Source organism: Genypterus blacodes, unplaced genomic scaffold (assembly GCF_046128005.1).
Source record: "Genypterus blacodes isolate CSIRO-AG114 ecotype Tasmania unplaced genomic scaffold, CSIRO-AGI_Gbla_v1 ptg000082l_1, whole genome shotgun sequence".
Classification (NCBI taxonomy): domain Eukaryota; kingdom Metazoa; phylum Chordata; class Actinopteri; order Ophidiiformes; family Ophidiidae; genus Genypterus; species Genypterus blacodes.
Window position 1 is genome coordinate 473,017 of NW_027466887.1, and position 16,451 is coordinate 489,467.

Here is a 16,451-nt window from a genome sequence, read left to right on the forward strand (position 1 = left end):
AATGAGCCTCTAACCCTACATTAGTGAAAACGGAAGTTATTGTAAAAAAATTCAAATGGCAGAAATGGAGTAGAAATCATTCGTAAAAATGATTAGAAAATCTCATGCAGCATCTTCAGAGAGGGCCTGAGAGTACATCTGTGTAAAAGAAAAAAAAAAAAAAGTCATATTTGTCATAGATAGAAAAATTAAACACGCCATAATGCAACAAAGCCAGTTTGTTTTTTATCACCTTTGTTCTCAGTGTGTCAGCCATTTGATTCATAACAACCACATTCTGGCAGCTATAAAGAGCTGATATCATGATTGATTTTGATAAACAATGTCACAATCATTTGCTCTTATTCACTGCATCACTTCACAGGAAACTAACCATTCTCAAATCTTTGAATCACTGGATCAAATTTGTTAATTTGCCTCTCCACATGAAGCAAAGGGCCGGGGACAAAAGAGGCCAAACTGAGTTGCTGCTCTTAGGTCAGTGTTGAGGTTTGTATAGTAGTTGCAGTACATGTATTGGAATGCATAGAGCCGAGGCTTGCAGCACTTGTAAGTGTCCTCGCTAGGAGACCAGTAGACTTGTGCTATTTCATCTGTGCCTCTTTGTTTTTACAGTGTATATGTAGCACCCAATCCAAGCCCATTTAGACACAAAATTGGTCTCACAGATGAGCATCGCTATCAGTGTTACCATTCATCAGATCTCTCAGGTTGCCTGAACATACATTGTGGCAGCAGAGAGAATGGCTAAATCAGGCGTAATCACTCACTATCCATCACAGTGGACCTCTGATTGATATGTTTTGGCTTAATCAGTGAGATAAACACGGGCAACCACAGCTTGAATAAAGCTCTCCGTCCCCCAACATAGCTGCTGCTCTACCTTAGTGCATCCACTGAGACCCATTTTGATCAAGGCAACTGGAGGGAGAAAACATTCACTCAACCCTGCTAGCTTTAACAGGCCAGCTGGCACTGGATGAGTGATAACAGCAAATGCAGTCCTTGATGAAACAACACATACCAGTTGGAAAATCTAGAAAACTACAGAACTAGAGAGTTAAATAAGGCGCAAGAGGCTGGATGAACATGGATAAAATGCTGACTGAGGTTTGAACCATGAGAAAAGGCAAAGTCTGGGAGCGCAATAACATTAGCTTATTGCTTTTTCTTTTTTCGTCATTTTTTCCCCCTACAAATGATATTTGTACACACCAGGTAATCATATAAATACACTATACAATGCAATATAAAATATTTTTTCTTAAAAGGAATATGTTCACGGTTTGCTTCGGTATGCGTAAGATACCTGCACCATATGAAAAATAATGACTCAAAACAAGAAAATTAAAAAAGGCACTTCCAGGTTTTGTTCATTGACTCTCGAGTAAGTGATGGTCGCTGTGTTGCCATGAAGGCGACCACATTTGTGCACACGTTTTGTTTCACTTCCTGGACAACGAGGCACTGCAGTTAAGCGGTGAACATCTGCTCTGTTTTCATGCCATGACCCACTCTACTCTACTCTACTCTACTCTCCTCTCTTCTCTTCTCGTCTCATCTCGTCTCATCTCGTCTCTGTCTTGTTTCTCGTCACTTCATTCCAGTCGTATCTTTGAGCTGGCTGCTACATTTCATCATCCTTCGTTTTCTCACTTCCTCGGTTCTCCACCTCCACTTTCTTTTGTCTTCAGACTTCGACTTCGCGCAGCACCTCGAGACTCTCAGACGGTGACATGCTGATGTCGAAGCAGGTCACCATCATGACACGGGACTTGCATAGGTTGACACAGAACTCCAGCTCCTCTGTGACCTGTGCTAAGGCCTCCAGGTACTCTGCAGACTCTTTATCCAAACTCTGGTCCACCTCAACTGTGGAAAAGGGAGAGGGTGGTTTGCTTAGTTGGCGCTTTGATCATCAAAGATCTCATCGAACTCCATAACGATGTTCCACAGTTACTCCATATTTCTTAAAATATCTATAAATAGCTACTTACACTCTCCTGTCCACTTGCTGGGATCCATCATCAGCCGGACCTTGGTGTCCTCCAGCTCCTCCAGCAACACCTCGTGCTTTCCTCTCAGTTCCTTCACTTGCTGTTGCCTTCTCTCCAGAATCTTCAGCTTACTGTTAAAATACATCAGACCCTGACAGAAAATGAGGGAAGATTAAATACAATGAATCACATAGGAAAGTGAACAGATAGAAATAGAGACCCTAACTGAAATACATGATCTGAATCAATGGAGACGTTCCCCCTTGTAATCAGTCAAAAAGAGAGGTTGTCTCACCTTGTCAACATCCTGGAATGGTTGCTGAATACAGAACGGGAAAGAAAAGATAAAAACTAGTTAGCGTGTTGATGAAAACTGCTTACTAATTAACATTAAACCAAAACAGACAATAACAAACAGCACAAACAAATATGAATATTGGAGTATGTATTGTATGTGTAGACATTTAGATTCAAATTGCATGTGCACAAGATTCTCATTTCACAGTAAAATGGTGAGCGACACACAGAGGGAAAAGCTATCAATTACTTGTCATTCAGCCTGTAATAACTGGCAGAGAAAAATTACAAATCATTTTTTCCCCTAAGTGAAAGTAAATCAAACCACCATCTAGCTGATTTAATGTAATCTCTTAACAAACCCCTGCATGGCTGCACTTGACTTGTGGAAGCAAGTTAATGATCCACAGAGGAGATGTCAGCCATAAAGAGCGGTCAGATATGAGTGGAGGTGGGGGGGTGTGGGTGTCCTTGCATTCATGGCACATTCCTTCACCAATCTCTCCAGACCATCTTCTCTTTCACTCTCACTCTCTCTCTATATCGCCACATCGGCTCTACGCTCGGTCATATTTAAACTAATTAACCCTTGTCACTAATTGCTTTCTGAACCCTTCACATTCCCGAGGAACCCTGCTGAAATAACAAGCTGAGGGAATATCAACACAGACATTTTAATTCCAGGATTTGCTAGTGAGCAGAGTGAAGGTCAGGCGTCTGAGACATGTTATTCCTGTCTTGTCCTTTTGAAAAGAAACTGGGAAGAAGCGAACTAAGTCCTTCCCACCACGTCAAGTCGATGTGTCACAATCTGAGCATGTGTGGAATCCATGTCAGACATTTGAAATATTGCTGAGGCTTTGCAATGACGAGTGGGATGAACAAAACCGTGACCCTGGGTCAGAAATGAGTTGGGGCAGTGTTGTAGAACATGTTGAGAGTCACCCTCCGCTCACCTCTGCCGATTCCTCCTGTCGCCGCCTCTGGAGCCGTTCCACATCGTCGATCTCGTACACCTTGATCTCAAAGGGCTCCTTCAGCGGTCCAGACATAGGGGGCAAGTCTACCCACTGGCCTGCTGTGCCCGCCTTCTTCCCCAGGGAAGCAGTGTCTGGCATGGGCGCCGGGATAAGCCGCCTTCTTTGGAAACCTATGCAGCCGTGAGTACAGACAGACAGGCGTCACTTAAGGTGTTAATATATAGAAGCAATATTTGCTGGGAACTTTGAGTAAATATTTATGAGCCTTGCTTTAAGAGATAAAGTGATGCAAGACTTTGCACATGCCCCCCTGAGTTGTGGTGATCGCATATTTATAAGGGTTTCACAACTTACTACACTATATATCCCTAGCAGGAATTATTTAAAGCGCACAAATCCAAAGGTTATATGTATATACAAGGCAGCAAAAAGCTGAGCTAGGTCTCCACCGCTCATGTTCAATCCATCTTATTTGATGATCACACAGTTTGAAGTCCTCCTTTTTGAAACATTTATTATCATTTTCCCATATACGCATGAATAATGTATGATGCTGTTTCAGCAGGAGAGGAAATCTAATGAAATACCAACACGAGTGTAATAAGAATGGATTCATAAAGTTAGGACCCCTATCTGGCTAATTTGCTAGGCGAGAACCATTAAGCTTTCATTTTTACACGTTTCAGTGGTTTCACTAGATACAGCATGTCCACAGTCCTCTACAAACACTACACAGCATTTTTGTAGGACAATTCCATATTTGTATATTTTCCTTCATATTTATGTGTAATTCAGATTTTTTTCTCACCATTTGATCTCTTTTTGGGATATTTGGAGGTCCTTGTTCTGCCCGATGACGACATGCCACTCTCGCTCATGGAATCGTGGGCAGATGAGGCGCTTCCTGTGGCTTCACTGTCACGGATCATGCTCTCATATCCGCTGCTGCCCCCGCTGTGGTAGAACAGGGCTGTGCGGCCCATAGCTGGAGGCAGCTCCCCGCTCAGGACGCTGCTGTTGTCACTGCCGTGGCCGCTGCTGTAGCGCTGCGGTCGCCTGGGCGCTGTAATTTTGCTGTATGGAGAGGGCAGCTTAGCTATTGTGGCTTTGTCCTCGTTCACGTTCACCCCGCTGTCATTACCGCTGTCTGAATCTCCTGAGCCCCGCATGTGTTTGCCTGATATGTTGCCCGTTGCCAGTTCACTCACTCGACTGTTGGCAGCCCTCATGGCCTGCTTAGTGCCCATGACAGTTCCTCTCCCAGGCTTACTGCTGACAGCAGCTGTGGTCCGAGGGACTGATGTCCTTCCTGATGGAGGGAGGTTGGCATTAGTGTTTCTTGTCACTGGGCTGGCTAAAGACTTAGTGGAGGAGCTGAGGCCCTTTGAATTGTTGGCTGAGAGTCCTCGGGCCTTGCTACCATTTACTGCTCCTAACGTCCTGGGGTTCACATTGGCTTTGACCTGACCCGGTTTGCCAATGTTTCCTCCAGATGGGGATGACGGACAAGTAGCGATAGGGGAGCTAGACGAATTAGGAATACCGAATCTTGGAATGGACCTGCTGGATTTGCTGCTGTTGCTCCCAAGACTTGTCCCGCTGTTTTCCCTACTAAGCGCAGCTCTGGATCCAGACAAAGACAGGCTTTCACACCTCTCCAGGGACATCTGACTGCCGTAATGCTGCCCGGCCTCACCTTTAGGCCCTCTGCTCTTCAGGCTGGAGGTAACTTTGGCAGTGGTGACGTCCGGCTTGAGGCTGGAGCTTTTGAAACTGTCGGCTCTGTGGCGTACCTCTAACTCGTCCTCTGACACAGCTGCCCTCATTCCAGGCGCCCTCCCAATCTCCCCATATGCTGACTTTAAGGCACTTTGGGGGAGCAAGCTCTTGTTCTTGTGGTCAAGACTGGACTTCCTCACTGGAGGGGGAGGCGGTGAGATGCCACCAAATTTGGGGAGATGGCTGGATTTCTGTGAGTGAGCCTTGTTGTTTTTCCCCAGAGAGGAGAATTTAAGGCTGGTGGTAGATGCAGTGATATCTTGGGTTCCCTTGGACTCTGTGGAGGAATGAATGACAGGCACTGTTCCCAGGGTGGTGGCACCTCGTCTCAGCTGTGGCATTTTGCTGGGTGGATCAGATTTCTTAATGGCTGACTTCTCACAACCATCAACCACCCTTTGGGATGTGGTGGATCCCTGCGCCTTGGGTGGGCGAGGTACACTGTTGCTGTTGATGGAGATTTTGCTCGTGGGGATGCCACTGGGGTTATTTCGGAGGAGCTTGTCACAGAGCTGAGGTTCTGAGTGGTTGTCCATGCGGTGCCATGGATCCTCCTGCTTAGCGTCTTGCCTTGGTGGCTCTCTACTGCTACTGCTACTACTGCTACTACTATGAGAGATCGATGAGGTAGGTTTAATCTTCCTGGGAAGACTGGAGTGGACTATGGAGGGGCCCTGTGGAAGAGGGGAGGAGCTTAGAGAGTGAGCTTTAGTTATTTTAGACGTGACTCTGAGCGACCCTTTGGCTAATTCTGGAGATGGGGGGGACTTTGTCAAGGATAGTTTGCTTGAAGCGGCACTGTCACTGTCTAGTTCAGAGAAACTAAACCCACTGTCATTTAAGGAGTTCTTGGTGTCCCTCGAAGAGGATACACAATGGAACATGTCCAAGGAATCAAAGTAAAAGGTGGCCTCTGGGCCCATGTGTTTAGCCTGTGGGAGGAAGACATCTGAAGAATGAGCTCCTTCACTCTCCAAGGTGCACACACTGACCTCACTAAGCCATGAGCTGATGGATGAACCCCTGCTCCCTATACACCCAGTCGCTCCTTCCTGGATTGGCGTGACCACTGCAATGTTTACCTCTGATCCTCCCATGGCCGACGTGTAGGCATCGAATTCATCATTGATGCTACTTATGATGCTGACAGGTCTGGACCCGGAGGCCAGAGCCTGAAGGGAGCAATCACTGTTGAAGCTGATGATGCTGGACGGCCGACCGTTATCGACAATACTACCTATCTCCAGCTCCTCTACCACAGTGAACACCAGCTCATCCTCCCCATTCAGCTCTACAGGTTGCTGCAGAGTCACAGTGGCTCTAAGGATGTCCCGATCAAAACACCTTTCTCTAAAGGTAGATCGCACCTGGCACACCTCCACCGGCCCTCTGAGCATAGGGGAGGTGCAGGGATCCCTCCGTTTCACAGCTTGGTGGCTCATTCCCACAGGGGGCATCCTGGTGCTTGATCGCTCTTCGTTGTCTGCGTTCTCTTTCTGCTGGGGAGGAGGTGGGGCAGGCTTAGGCAGCGGTTTCTTGTTGAAGTAGACCTTCTCCCGCACCACAGGCTCAGCGTTGGGTGCTGCAGCAGTTGGAAGTTTGCTCATGCCAATCAGAGGCTCTGTTAGTAAGTCTTTCTCTCCATCAGCGCTGGTTCGGCAAACATTTTGAACGCTCTCTGACGACACCCTTTCTGCGGGTATGCACTGTCTCTTAGCAACTTCCAGCTTAGAGTTTGGGCTGCAGGTTGGCTGAATGGCAGACTTGACAGGAGATGCTTTGGGTGAGACGTTCTCTTGGGAGCAGGAAACATTTGCAACAGTCTTTGGTGAAACAGAGCCTGGGCCTTCCCTAGATATGTCCATCTTGGGGCTCCCCTGACTTCGCTTGCCCTCTCCAACAAATGCAGTGGGTTCTTCGCTACCATCTATGCACTCCAGCCTCTCTTGCAGCTCAGCAAATGTGTTACATTTGAAGAACTGGTCTCTGTCCAGAGGGCCTTCTTTAACAGACCTCTTCTTGTTCAAAGACGGGATGATTGGAACAAAAGCCGGGGGGCCTTCATTGTCACTGAGCTCCCTGTCTGAGATGGCAGTTCCCCCAGGACCGACATAAATGACAGTGTCACAAGACTGCTCACTACTGGAGGAGTAGTCTGGGTCACTAAGCAGGGAGGGCATGTCTGGATCCAGGGCCACCGTCCGAGGGTGGAAGGGTCTGAGGTGAGGCGGGCGGCGGATCCTCCCTTCCTCACAGGAACTTTCCCCACCGGATGAGCTGGATGCATACTGCAAAGAAAAAGAGCGGAGAGAAGAGAAATGAGAGTTTTAGGGATTTAAACCTGATCTCAGAATATTCATGAAACATCGGTCACCTTCCATACCTTTGTCACCCTTTTAATTTAATGTTGATCGACTTCTTAATGATTTCATAGCACAATCAATTGTACGGCCAATATATTTCTGATGAAATTACCGAGTCGATATGTATCTAAAGGTTAAAAGTGCACATCAATAGCCTCGTAAAAATTAATATACAATATCAATTTGGCAGTGTGGACGGCATGATAATCATACCTACAACCAATACCAAATAAATACAGGCTGTCACTCCACCTAATTATCCAGCGCATATATTTCCCTAATCTGAAGGAATACATTACACACGTCCTTAGGCAGCAGTATTGATTACATGATTATGTGGAGGAGAGATGAGGAAGAAAGTAGCTCTGAGTTACTGCGCTCATAATCATTCATTTGCACACACACACTCATACATTCGGTTACTAAGTGGCTCCGAAATTATAGGAGGAACAAAAATTCAATTTCATTCACGACACAAAATATGATGAATTCCGTCCTACTTGCATATTCATAGCAGAATGGAGGTGCAACAATGGTTTAAATGTTAAATAATAATGACTCCGATTTCATCACAAGGGGCTAAATTACCGCTGGAACCACCATTAATGCCTTATGATTGAATGTTGCTAAGTTACCATTACTTCTGTCACTAGATTATAATGTATGGATTCTAAAACAGTGTGCATCAGCGTGTATGCGTTCATTTGCATTTTGCCGGCGTCAGTCAGTTCTTGAACGCACCTTAGATTTCTTCTTCCTCATGCGGTGGATGCGGGACGCCAGCTGGATGGTGGTGAGCGAGTCGGCGTAGTTTGCGGGAGAATCGGAGATGTGGGCGATCATGGTGGTCCGGCAGTTGATGTTCCCCAGGGACTCCCTCAACAGCATGGTCAGTTTGCTGTCCCTGAAAGGTGTGTTTACATCGTTACTAACACACTGAGGGCTGAGGGGATTGAGTCATTTTAGTCAGAGCTTAGTGTTTCATTCCACTGATAACAAACAATGGGTCACACAGCAAACAGACACATGCATCAACTCGCCTCAAACTACTTAATTACACACAGACGCAGCCTCTTACCTGTAAGGTACGTGTTTCGCGCCGTTCGCCAAAGCCATGATAACGTTTCCCAGGGCGTTCAGGGACAGACACGACCCACCGCCGCCGTCTCTGCTCTTGCTCAGGACCTTCTCGCAGCTGCCCAGGTCGATGAGGTGCAGCCTGCTCCGTCCACCCGACACTGCGACAGCGACAGAGGAAGAGATCAAGGCGAGGTTAGAGCAGATCCTCCCATCTCTGTGAAGTCTGCGCTTCACGGCCCAGACGAGACGGGGAACTTTCAACGCTGTCTGATTTATTCATGACTGAGAAGCGCAGCCTGAAGTGATTCAAATTGCAGCCAGACTTGTAAACTCCCACCAGACATGTAAGTCACAATAACAAGGGTGCACCATCACATAAAAACAAAATGATACAGTGACAGTCACGGACGCGCACACTGTCTCCTTTCAAATGACTTGAACGGTGAAATGTGCAGGCGTGGTTAAAATCAGAATAGAGGGCGAGAAAGTCCATCGGATTGTTTAGCTGGCGACTGCTGTCATTTCTCCTGATTGCAGGATAACGACAGCTTTAGGCGGCAGCGGCAAACGTTATTCTCTCATCAGTGAGACATAGAAATTGATTCATCCAGACACATTTCAAAGGCTGGGATGCTGCATTCACATTGGCAGTTGTCACCCGTGTAGCCCGTGCGTAAACACCCATCATTATATGTGTCACTTGTTCATAGCCGGCATTAAAAGAGAAAAACAACTGAAGATACCTTACAGTTACAAATTGCTCACCTTCACAAATGTCAAATAAATGGCATTTTGAGAGATAAATTCGATTGGATCATCTGCTATATCAATTCGTACTGATCAAATGGATTATTGGCGCTGCTACAGGGATTATAGATGTAGTGAGGTCATGATACTCACTTCCTGCCTTGCCGCTCTTCTCCATGCGGTACTGGTAAACGTGCAGCGTGAACAGCATGTGGGAGTTGCGCCGCTCCTCCTCGTCCGCGCCGGGCCTGCTGGTGCTGCGCGCGGCGATGGCTGCGTCCAGGAAGAGGGCGGCTTTCTCGGCGGTTGGGGCGCGCAGCTCGCTCTGATTCTGGAGCTGCGAGTGGGAGGGAGAGACAGGCGGAACAGGGTTAGGGCGAGCAAAGGAGGCCACGCAGGGCTCCGGAACGAGAAAGGGTGTGTGAAGAAGATGGAGGCAAAGAGGAAGCAGAGGGGTGCCAGTTAATTGGACTCCAGTACACATTTCCTGCCCATAAGATTGGGTCTCGTGGGCAATTAAAGCAGGAGATATGCACACTGTGGGATGAGGATTAGGAGAGGTGGTGGAGGAGCAGAAGGCCGGGGCACTCGCCTCACCGTGGAAGAGATGTTGATGCGGGGGGGGGGGGGTGTACAAAAAGAGAGCAGAGGAGGGAGGAAGGAAGAGCAAGAGCAAGAGAAGGCGGAGGGCATCGTGAAGGGGGCCAACATGTGGTTGCTGAAGGGAAGAGCAGCAAGGAGGCTTCACAGAACCACGCAGCCTTTGAAGTCACAGCACATCCACATTCCCAAAAAACAACATCTGACAGCAACAGCTGTCAGCGCCTTCACACCTAACGGTCCTCCACCATCCCCCCAGTATATCTTCTATTGTTCAGCGGCGCTCCAGCTAACACAGGGGTAATAGATGCTGATGGAGGACGACAGCAGAGTCAATACGGAGCAAAGAAGAAAGTCATCAATACCAGAGATGGGTTTGAGTGGAGATGCAATACAAACATTTGGGAGGCAGCGAGAACGGAGCAGACAGCAGAGGAGGAAGTGCGGAGGAGAAAAGCTCAGGGAGATAAAAGGCAAACATCGGTGGGAAAAGAGGAGGTAGATCATAGACAGAGATCAATACTCACACACTAATATATACCAGAGAGAGAAAGGGGGATCAGTACAGACAAAGAAAGAGTAGAATATGACCTCCTCCTCCTTCTCACCTGGGTGCCACATATTGGATCCTCTCTCAGGTGGATGCCGGGGGATTGGCCCTCCTGCAGGCTGCCGCTGGAGACGTCGGACAGCAAATCCTTCAGCTCCTCGTCCTTCCCAAAGATCTCCACCGCCGACACGCGGACAGAGAAGCGCGTCCCCGTCTTCTCCTTGCGCTCGTTGATGAGCTTGAAGAGCCAGGAAACGGCGCAGGGCACGATGCCGAGGCTCTGCGTGGAGCCGTCTTTGCCGATCATGGTGTACGTCTTGCCTGCGTGCCAGAGGAAGAGGAGGATGGATACAGAAACACGGCCTGATGTCTGCAGAGAGGCTCAAACTGAGACACGCCTGTCCAACACATGCAGGAGGGTTACAGAAGACTACAAGGTGTTTGGGGGAGGTTATATTATTGCTGGGGGAAGAAATCGATGATGCTGGATATGAAGGTTTGGAGGTAACATGCAGTACGTGATGAATAGAACTCGAAATGTAATTTAAAGACTCGTTCCACATAATCATCCTGTGGAGAATAAGAGCTTCTGGAAGCAACGGCCGCGCCAATTACTACGATTTTAATTACAGACGCAGCCCTGAAGCCTCCACGCATTGCTTCACCCCTCACTCACACACACAGAAACACACACAGACTCACTCCCTTCCCTCACCCATTTTCCCATTCCTTGACTGAGCCCAGTGCACCGCCAAGCCAATTGTGAATGTGGAGTGCTGCTAACAAAGAGCAATGAGAGTTTGCTTTGGCTGACAAAGGCTCCCGGTCTAATCGCTGGCCGGCGGAGGTGCTTACCGAGCTTGACGTGGCCGAAGCAGAAGATGCAGCCATCCGCACCGTTCACCACAGACTGGATGACCTCAGCCACAGTCCCTGAACACACCTCAGCCTGAGAAAACAAGAGGAAAAACACTCAGTTTACACAATAAAAGCCCCGTGAGGAAGTAGATGTGAGAGAGAATATTAAATCCAAAATGATGTCCCATAAACAAAATGGCTCTTTGGCTGCAAAACCAATTTGCGTTATACGTTTCACGACTTTTCATCACTTTTAACAGTGAGTGTGTGTGTGTGTGTGTTTACGTGTGTTTGTGTGTGTTGCAACGTACTCCTCATTTTTGCAATCTGTTTCAGCATGGGTCCTCTGGGGGCGAAGGCTCCTGCAGCAGAGGCCCGCTCCCATACATCATGCAGCAAACAAGGCCGCTAACAGCAGAGCGGCGAGCTGCCGCTGTTAGCCACCAGCAGTGACGTCCCAGCGGCACAATCTCACAGCTTGGCCTCACTTCTACCGCGCCAGCATTTAGGTTTTTAGCTATCAGCCACTCTCTTAGCGCAAAGTAGGGGACATGATGAAGATTTAAGACCCCTTGTGACGCTTTCCCACTCCGGCAATGACAATGATGACATTGCTTGCAAGTTTCTTTGCTTTTTAAGGTGGAACTGCACCGTGGGGAGACGCGGCGAATACAAGTTGTGAAGAAATGATGCAGTGAGTCACAAATCAGATCATTACGCTGTGTTTTTGTCTCTTCTTTTAAATCAAAGTGTAGTAAACACACTGTCTGTCCCCCTGTCTTTGATCTGGGTGGACGTGTGTGTTGTCAGCTTCAGAGGGCTGAGGGCTGAGGGTTAGATATAGCTGCTCTACAAAAGGAGGCGGCAGATATAACTGGAGTGGATTCAAATCATTCCCCTGAGAGCTTAAAAGGCCCAGCTGTTGGCTCCACACTAGGAAGAATGCCCCCCCCCACACACACACACACCCCCCTCCAAGACAGGCATGTTTCCTCTAAGCCCCTGGCCACACCCTGCCAGCATGAAGTCCCTTTGCCCTTGAAAAGCCAACCTCCATCAACACCTTTTAAAAAAATATACACACATACCACACACACACACACACACACTGTACTCTCTCCGCTGGCTCTTACTTGTGAGGCATCTTGGGTAAACACGGCGTCGAAAGCGAATATCTTTGGGACGGCCACGGTGGCAGACCTCCTGTGTGCGGAGTTGGAGTGCGGGCTGGACGCCGGGTCGTAGAGGGTCAGCTGCTTCTTCCTGCTGTCCACCTTCAGGAAGGACTGGGACTCGGAGGAGTCTGCCGTCTCCAGGGACGGGCAGATACGCATCATCACTTTTACCTGAAAAACCGCAGAGCGAGACAAATAAGCAGGCGCAGACAGGAGAACAGACGCAGAGAGGAGTTTGAAAGCCAGATAAAGAACCCAGACGGGAGATGTGGGAATGTTTCTCTGGGGTTCAGCGTTCAACATTCCTGTTTTATATCCAGAGTGAGAATAAAGAGGAGGAATTCACGGCAGACGTTGTGAATGTACTGAGAGCGTAGAGACAGTGTGCACGTCCAACCTGAGTTGTTATCAGGCAGAGAGTAAAATCAGTCCATTGCTAAGGAGAAACGAGGGTCCACAAACTGAATTTTACAAGCGTCCATAAAATTTTTATTTAAACGGCATTTCCACTCGCGAAGCGTCGGGAAAAAAACGCACGCAGCTTTTTTTGGGGAGCTTGTAAAACTGCACACACGTGCACACACACACTCCCCTCACACTCCTTCCTCTCTGCATTGTGCATTAACGTCACGTCCACCGCGTCGGGGAGTTGATGGACGTGGAGGGTTGCCATGGAAATGCCAGGCTCCACATTGACCGGTGAACCCGGCGTGGTCAATGCGTTGCCTTTAATGGTGTCGGTGGAAAAGCGGCGAGGCGGGTGTCGAGAGTCGTGGCAGAATACACTCAGGGGAGCAAAAGTGTTTGCCGCCGGATTAAACCTCTCCACGGTTGTTCTAGCGTCTCACACCCAGGGAGGGAATTCCATCCCACCCCCACCGCCATCTTTTCTCTCCTCCCTCCCCCAGCAGCCCCTAACAGTCAGCGGTTCGACTCCCACCCAGCTGTATTCTGGGGCTGGAGCTTAAAGTCTTAGCGGGTCACTCTGGAGGTCAAGGGTCAGTGCATCGTGCCGACACAGAATGCTAAAAAGGTTGATGGCATAGACACGTCAAGGTGTCTATTCTGCTCCCGTTCTCGTCTCACGTGCGGTGAGGTCATTCTGCAAGACGGGTATGATGGCACCGCTTATAAACAACAACAAAGCCTTTACCCCGCCCTTACCCCTGTTTACTCACAGCGATGGTGCTGCAGCGTTGCGTGTCGTGCTACAAAACACCGCCGTCCGGCCACACGCTCCATGTTCCTTCACTCGGGGTCGTAAATGTGGCAGTGGAAAGTTATCTGTGACTGACAGCAGACATAATCGTTTGGCAGGAGGTGTATAGCAGCGGCGTGCGAGTCCCCCCGTCGAGTGTTTAGTGTTACGCCTCGCCTTCCTTCCACCCAATGACAACCTGAACGGCCTCTACATCTCACATCTGATAGGGAACCCAATCCCGAGCCCATTTCACAGCCTTCAGGCTTGAGAAAGTACCCGCGTTGCCTCCCGGGCCATGAAATAAAAAACTTTAATCCCGCCGCCTTCTCTGACAGAGGGCCGTTTCATTCAGACTGAGATTCTTCGCCGTCACAAAAACCCCCATTCTTCCCGCTGACTGGTGTATAAATATTGCTACAGATTCCGGCTCCGGCTCCTCTCTGAGCCATTGTCGCCGCCGATGCCGTTCTTTCAGTGAGCTAATTCTTTTTGGATTCCCCGGGCCAAGTGCCAACGCTCTTTACGTCCCATTGGGAGCAGTTATCGTGACTGACGTGTACATATGTCGAGTAAATTACATTTGCTATGACATTTAAACTGGGCTTACGCATGTGACTGCTGAGTCTCCGTCTACCAGACAGCGGCTACCATGCGAGCTAATGTCTCGGTTATATTTATGTTGGCAGAGACTGGATACCAAATGCCACAGAGGATTGGCTACAGTATTTTCACACCTCGAACCACCGTGCTAATGGCCCCTGTTCCCCCCCGTCCCTCAATCCCCCACAAAATCCATTAGTGAGGCCGGGATTTCCCCTTTGCACTCAAGTGTCTCTGCTAAAGAGTCACATCGAGGTCAAACATCAGAGCTGACCCAAATACTGCAGACGGAAACAAGACGTCGGCTCAAAATGCGACACCATGATTGACTTGGAATCTTGGACCTCAGCGTGTTCCCGTGCACAGATGTTAGCCGTGGCTCAGGTGTGCGCTGGAGGAGGATTGTTAATAACGTTGATTCTTTTATTATGAAGTGCGTCTGTCAGTGTGAGAACTACAATATACTGCAAATTCTCAGCCGTCTGGATACCTGGCAGCAGAAGCGAGGACTTCCTACCCAGGTGGGAGCTAATCTTGTTAGGGGACTTCTGCTTTATAAATACAGGACGTTGGCCCAGACAAACAATACCCAATAAACCACAAAGGAAGAGCCACGTGTTTGTACAGCTTTGGGTTAATGACTGTCTCGCTAATGCTGCCAGCTTTACTGCCGTGTCGTCACACTGGAACCTTGGAGAGGAATTGAGAAGGATCCTGCACCGTACACGACGACGACGATGCAACGGGATGATGTCTGTGTTTGGCTGTTTGCATTCGGAGGGAGGAATGCCGAATTCATGACATTCCAATAGGGCTTATCTGGCTGCATCTGCATGGACCGGACCAGACTGGCTGTGGAGTGGTGTGTGTCGCCAATCTCTGCATTCCCTCTTCGAATAGGGGTCTGTCTGTGTGTGTGTGTGGCTGTGTGTGTGAGTGAGAGAGAGAGAGTGCCTGAAGGTGTGGGTTACACATGCAGAGTCTGTCTAGGCACTGCAGAGTTCCTGTAGCTCTATTGTACTTGTACATCCTTGGACTTTCTGTGTACATGATATTTCTCCATTCCATTGCTGCACAATGGATTGAATTCAAAATCGATATCATGCTTGCAAAAAAAATCTACAATCAAGTTCCATAAAGAGTCTAAGAGCAGCCCCCCCTCCCCCCTCACCTTTCCCATCCCGGGGTTCTCTTTGACTTTGGACACGGCCCTGAGCAGGCATGGCGGGGCGGCGGGCGGCGAGACCTGCAGGGTGCCGCTGAAGTTGGTGGGGTAGATGGAGGGCTCCTGCGGGTGTAGCAGGGACGGCTGGTGCTTCTTCCGTTTGGAGGACAGGTTCAGTTTCTGAGCGGCCCTGCGAGGACACAGAGGAGGGGAGAGAGAAAGAAAAAAAACACGCTGAACTCGGTCCACCATATGTAAACAAAATCTTTTCTGTTGCAGAGACTTTGTTCCAGTGAGGGAACCAAGAAAGAGCTCATTGATTTCAAACGTCTAGCTTGACATTTTGTAGGGTGTGCTGCAGAAACCTTTAGAAATCACACCGGGAAACTGTAACATAAAGGTCAACAAGCTCCTTTTGGTTTGCCAAAGTAAACAAAGTCAGCGGGAGAGCTGCTATGCCTCCACTCCCGACCATTCCCCCCATTCACACCGCTTTCCTTTCAACTCCCAAACCTCCACCATGCCAGCGTCTCAAAGCTTCAGCTCTTCGATTCACCAAAATCTGAAACATACAGGCGTCTTAAACACTTTAACTTAAACACGTGTGGATTCTGTGATGTTTGGAGTTTCCGTGTTATCTCGACAGACAAATGGCTGCCTGAGCGTTTCCTCCCTGCTGACACCCGACATCGCTCTCTGCGGTAAGTGACGCCGGCTTTTTGTCAGCCCGCTAATTAAAACTCCTCTGTCACCCTCTTGTGTCACAGTCGGGCGCCGAGGAGACGCAGATTCGTCACCGCAACGAGCGCTACTTCCTGTCTGAGCCCCCCTGCTGCTCAGGAGGAGGAGGACGGCAGCGGTGGCGATGTCTCTGTGTCTCTGCCAGGCCCCCGCCGGGAATCAGGCCAAACCCAAAAGTGGTTCAAGCTACGGTATCGGCTGTGGATCGGCTAACCTCATCGGGGGGAAAAGTCAAGGTCAGGGAGGGAAAGTAATACTGCTCGGAAACTCAAACTGCCACACGGCGAAACTGGCGGAATCCAGAGAAATACAGGAATG

The 16,451-nt window shown here is 48.9% G+C and overlaps 1 protein-coding gene across 1 annotated transcript in view; it reads right to left on the bottom strand.

Annotated features, from left to right (window-relative positions):
* Positions 1-520: 520 nt before the first annotated feature.
* kif26ab (kinesin family member 26Ab) overlaps positions 521-16,451 on the bottom strand; it is a 60,380-nt gene continuing 44,449 nt past the window's right edge. Inside the window, exons 5-16 of the mRNA XM_076158486.1 lie at positions 15,399-15,582; positions 12,385-12,597; positions 11,249-11,342; positions 10,452-10,714; positions 9,397-9,580; positions 8,495-8,654; positions 8,158-8,320; positions 4,083-7,341; positions 3,251-3,444; positions 2,293-2,316; positions 1,998-2,148; positions 521-1,872 (exon numbers count right to left, since the gene is read on the bottom strand). Of these exons, the coding sequence (XP_076014601.1) occupies positions 1,691-1,872; positions 1,998-2,148; positions 2,293-2,316; positions 3,251-3,444; positions 4,083-7,341; positions 8,158-8,320; positions 8,495-8,654; positions 9,397-9,580; positions 10,452-10,714; positions 11,249-11,342; positions 12,385-12,597; positions 15,399-15,582 (5,071 nt within the window). The 3' untranslated portion in view covers positions 521-1,690. The remainder of the gene's footprint in view (positions 1,873-1,997; positions 2,149-2,292; positions 2,317-3,250; positions 3,445-4,082; positions 7,342-8,157; positions 8,321-8,494; positions 8,655-9,396; positions 9,581-10,451; positions 10,715-11,248; positions 11,343-12,384; positions 12,598-15,398; positions 15,583-16,451) is intronic.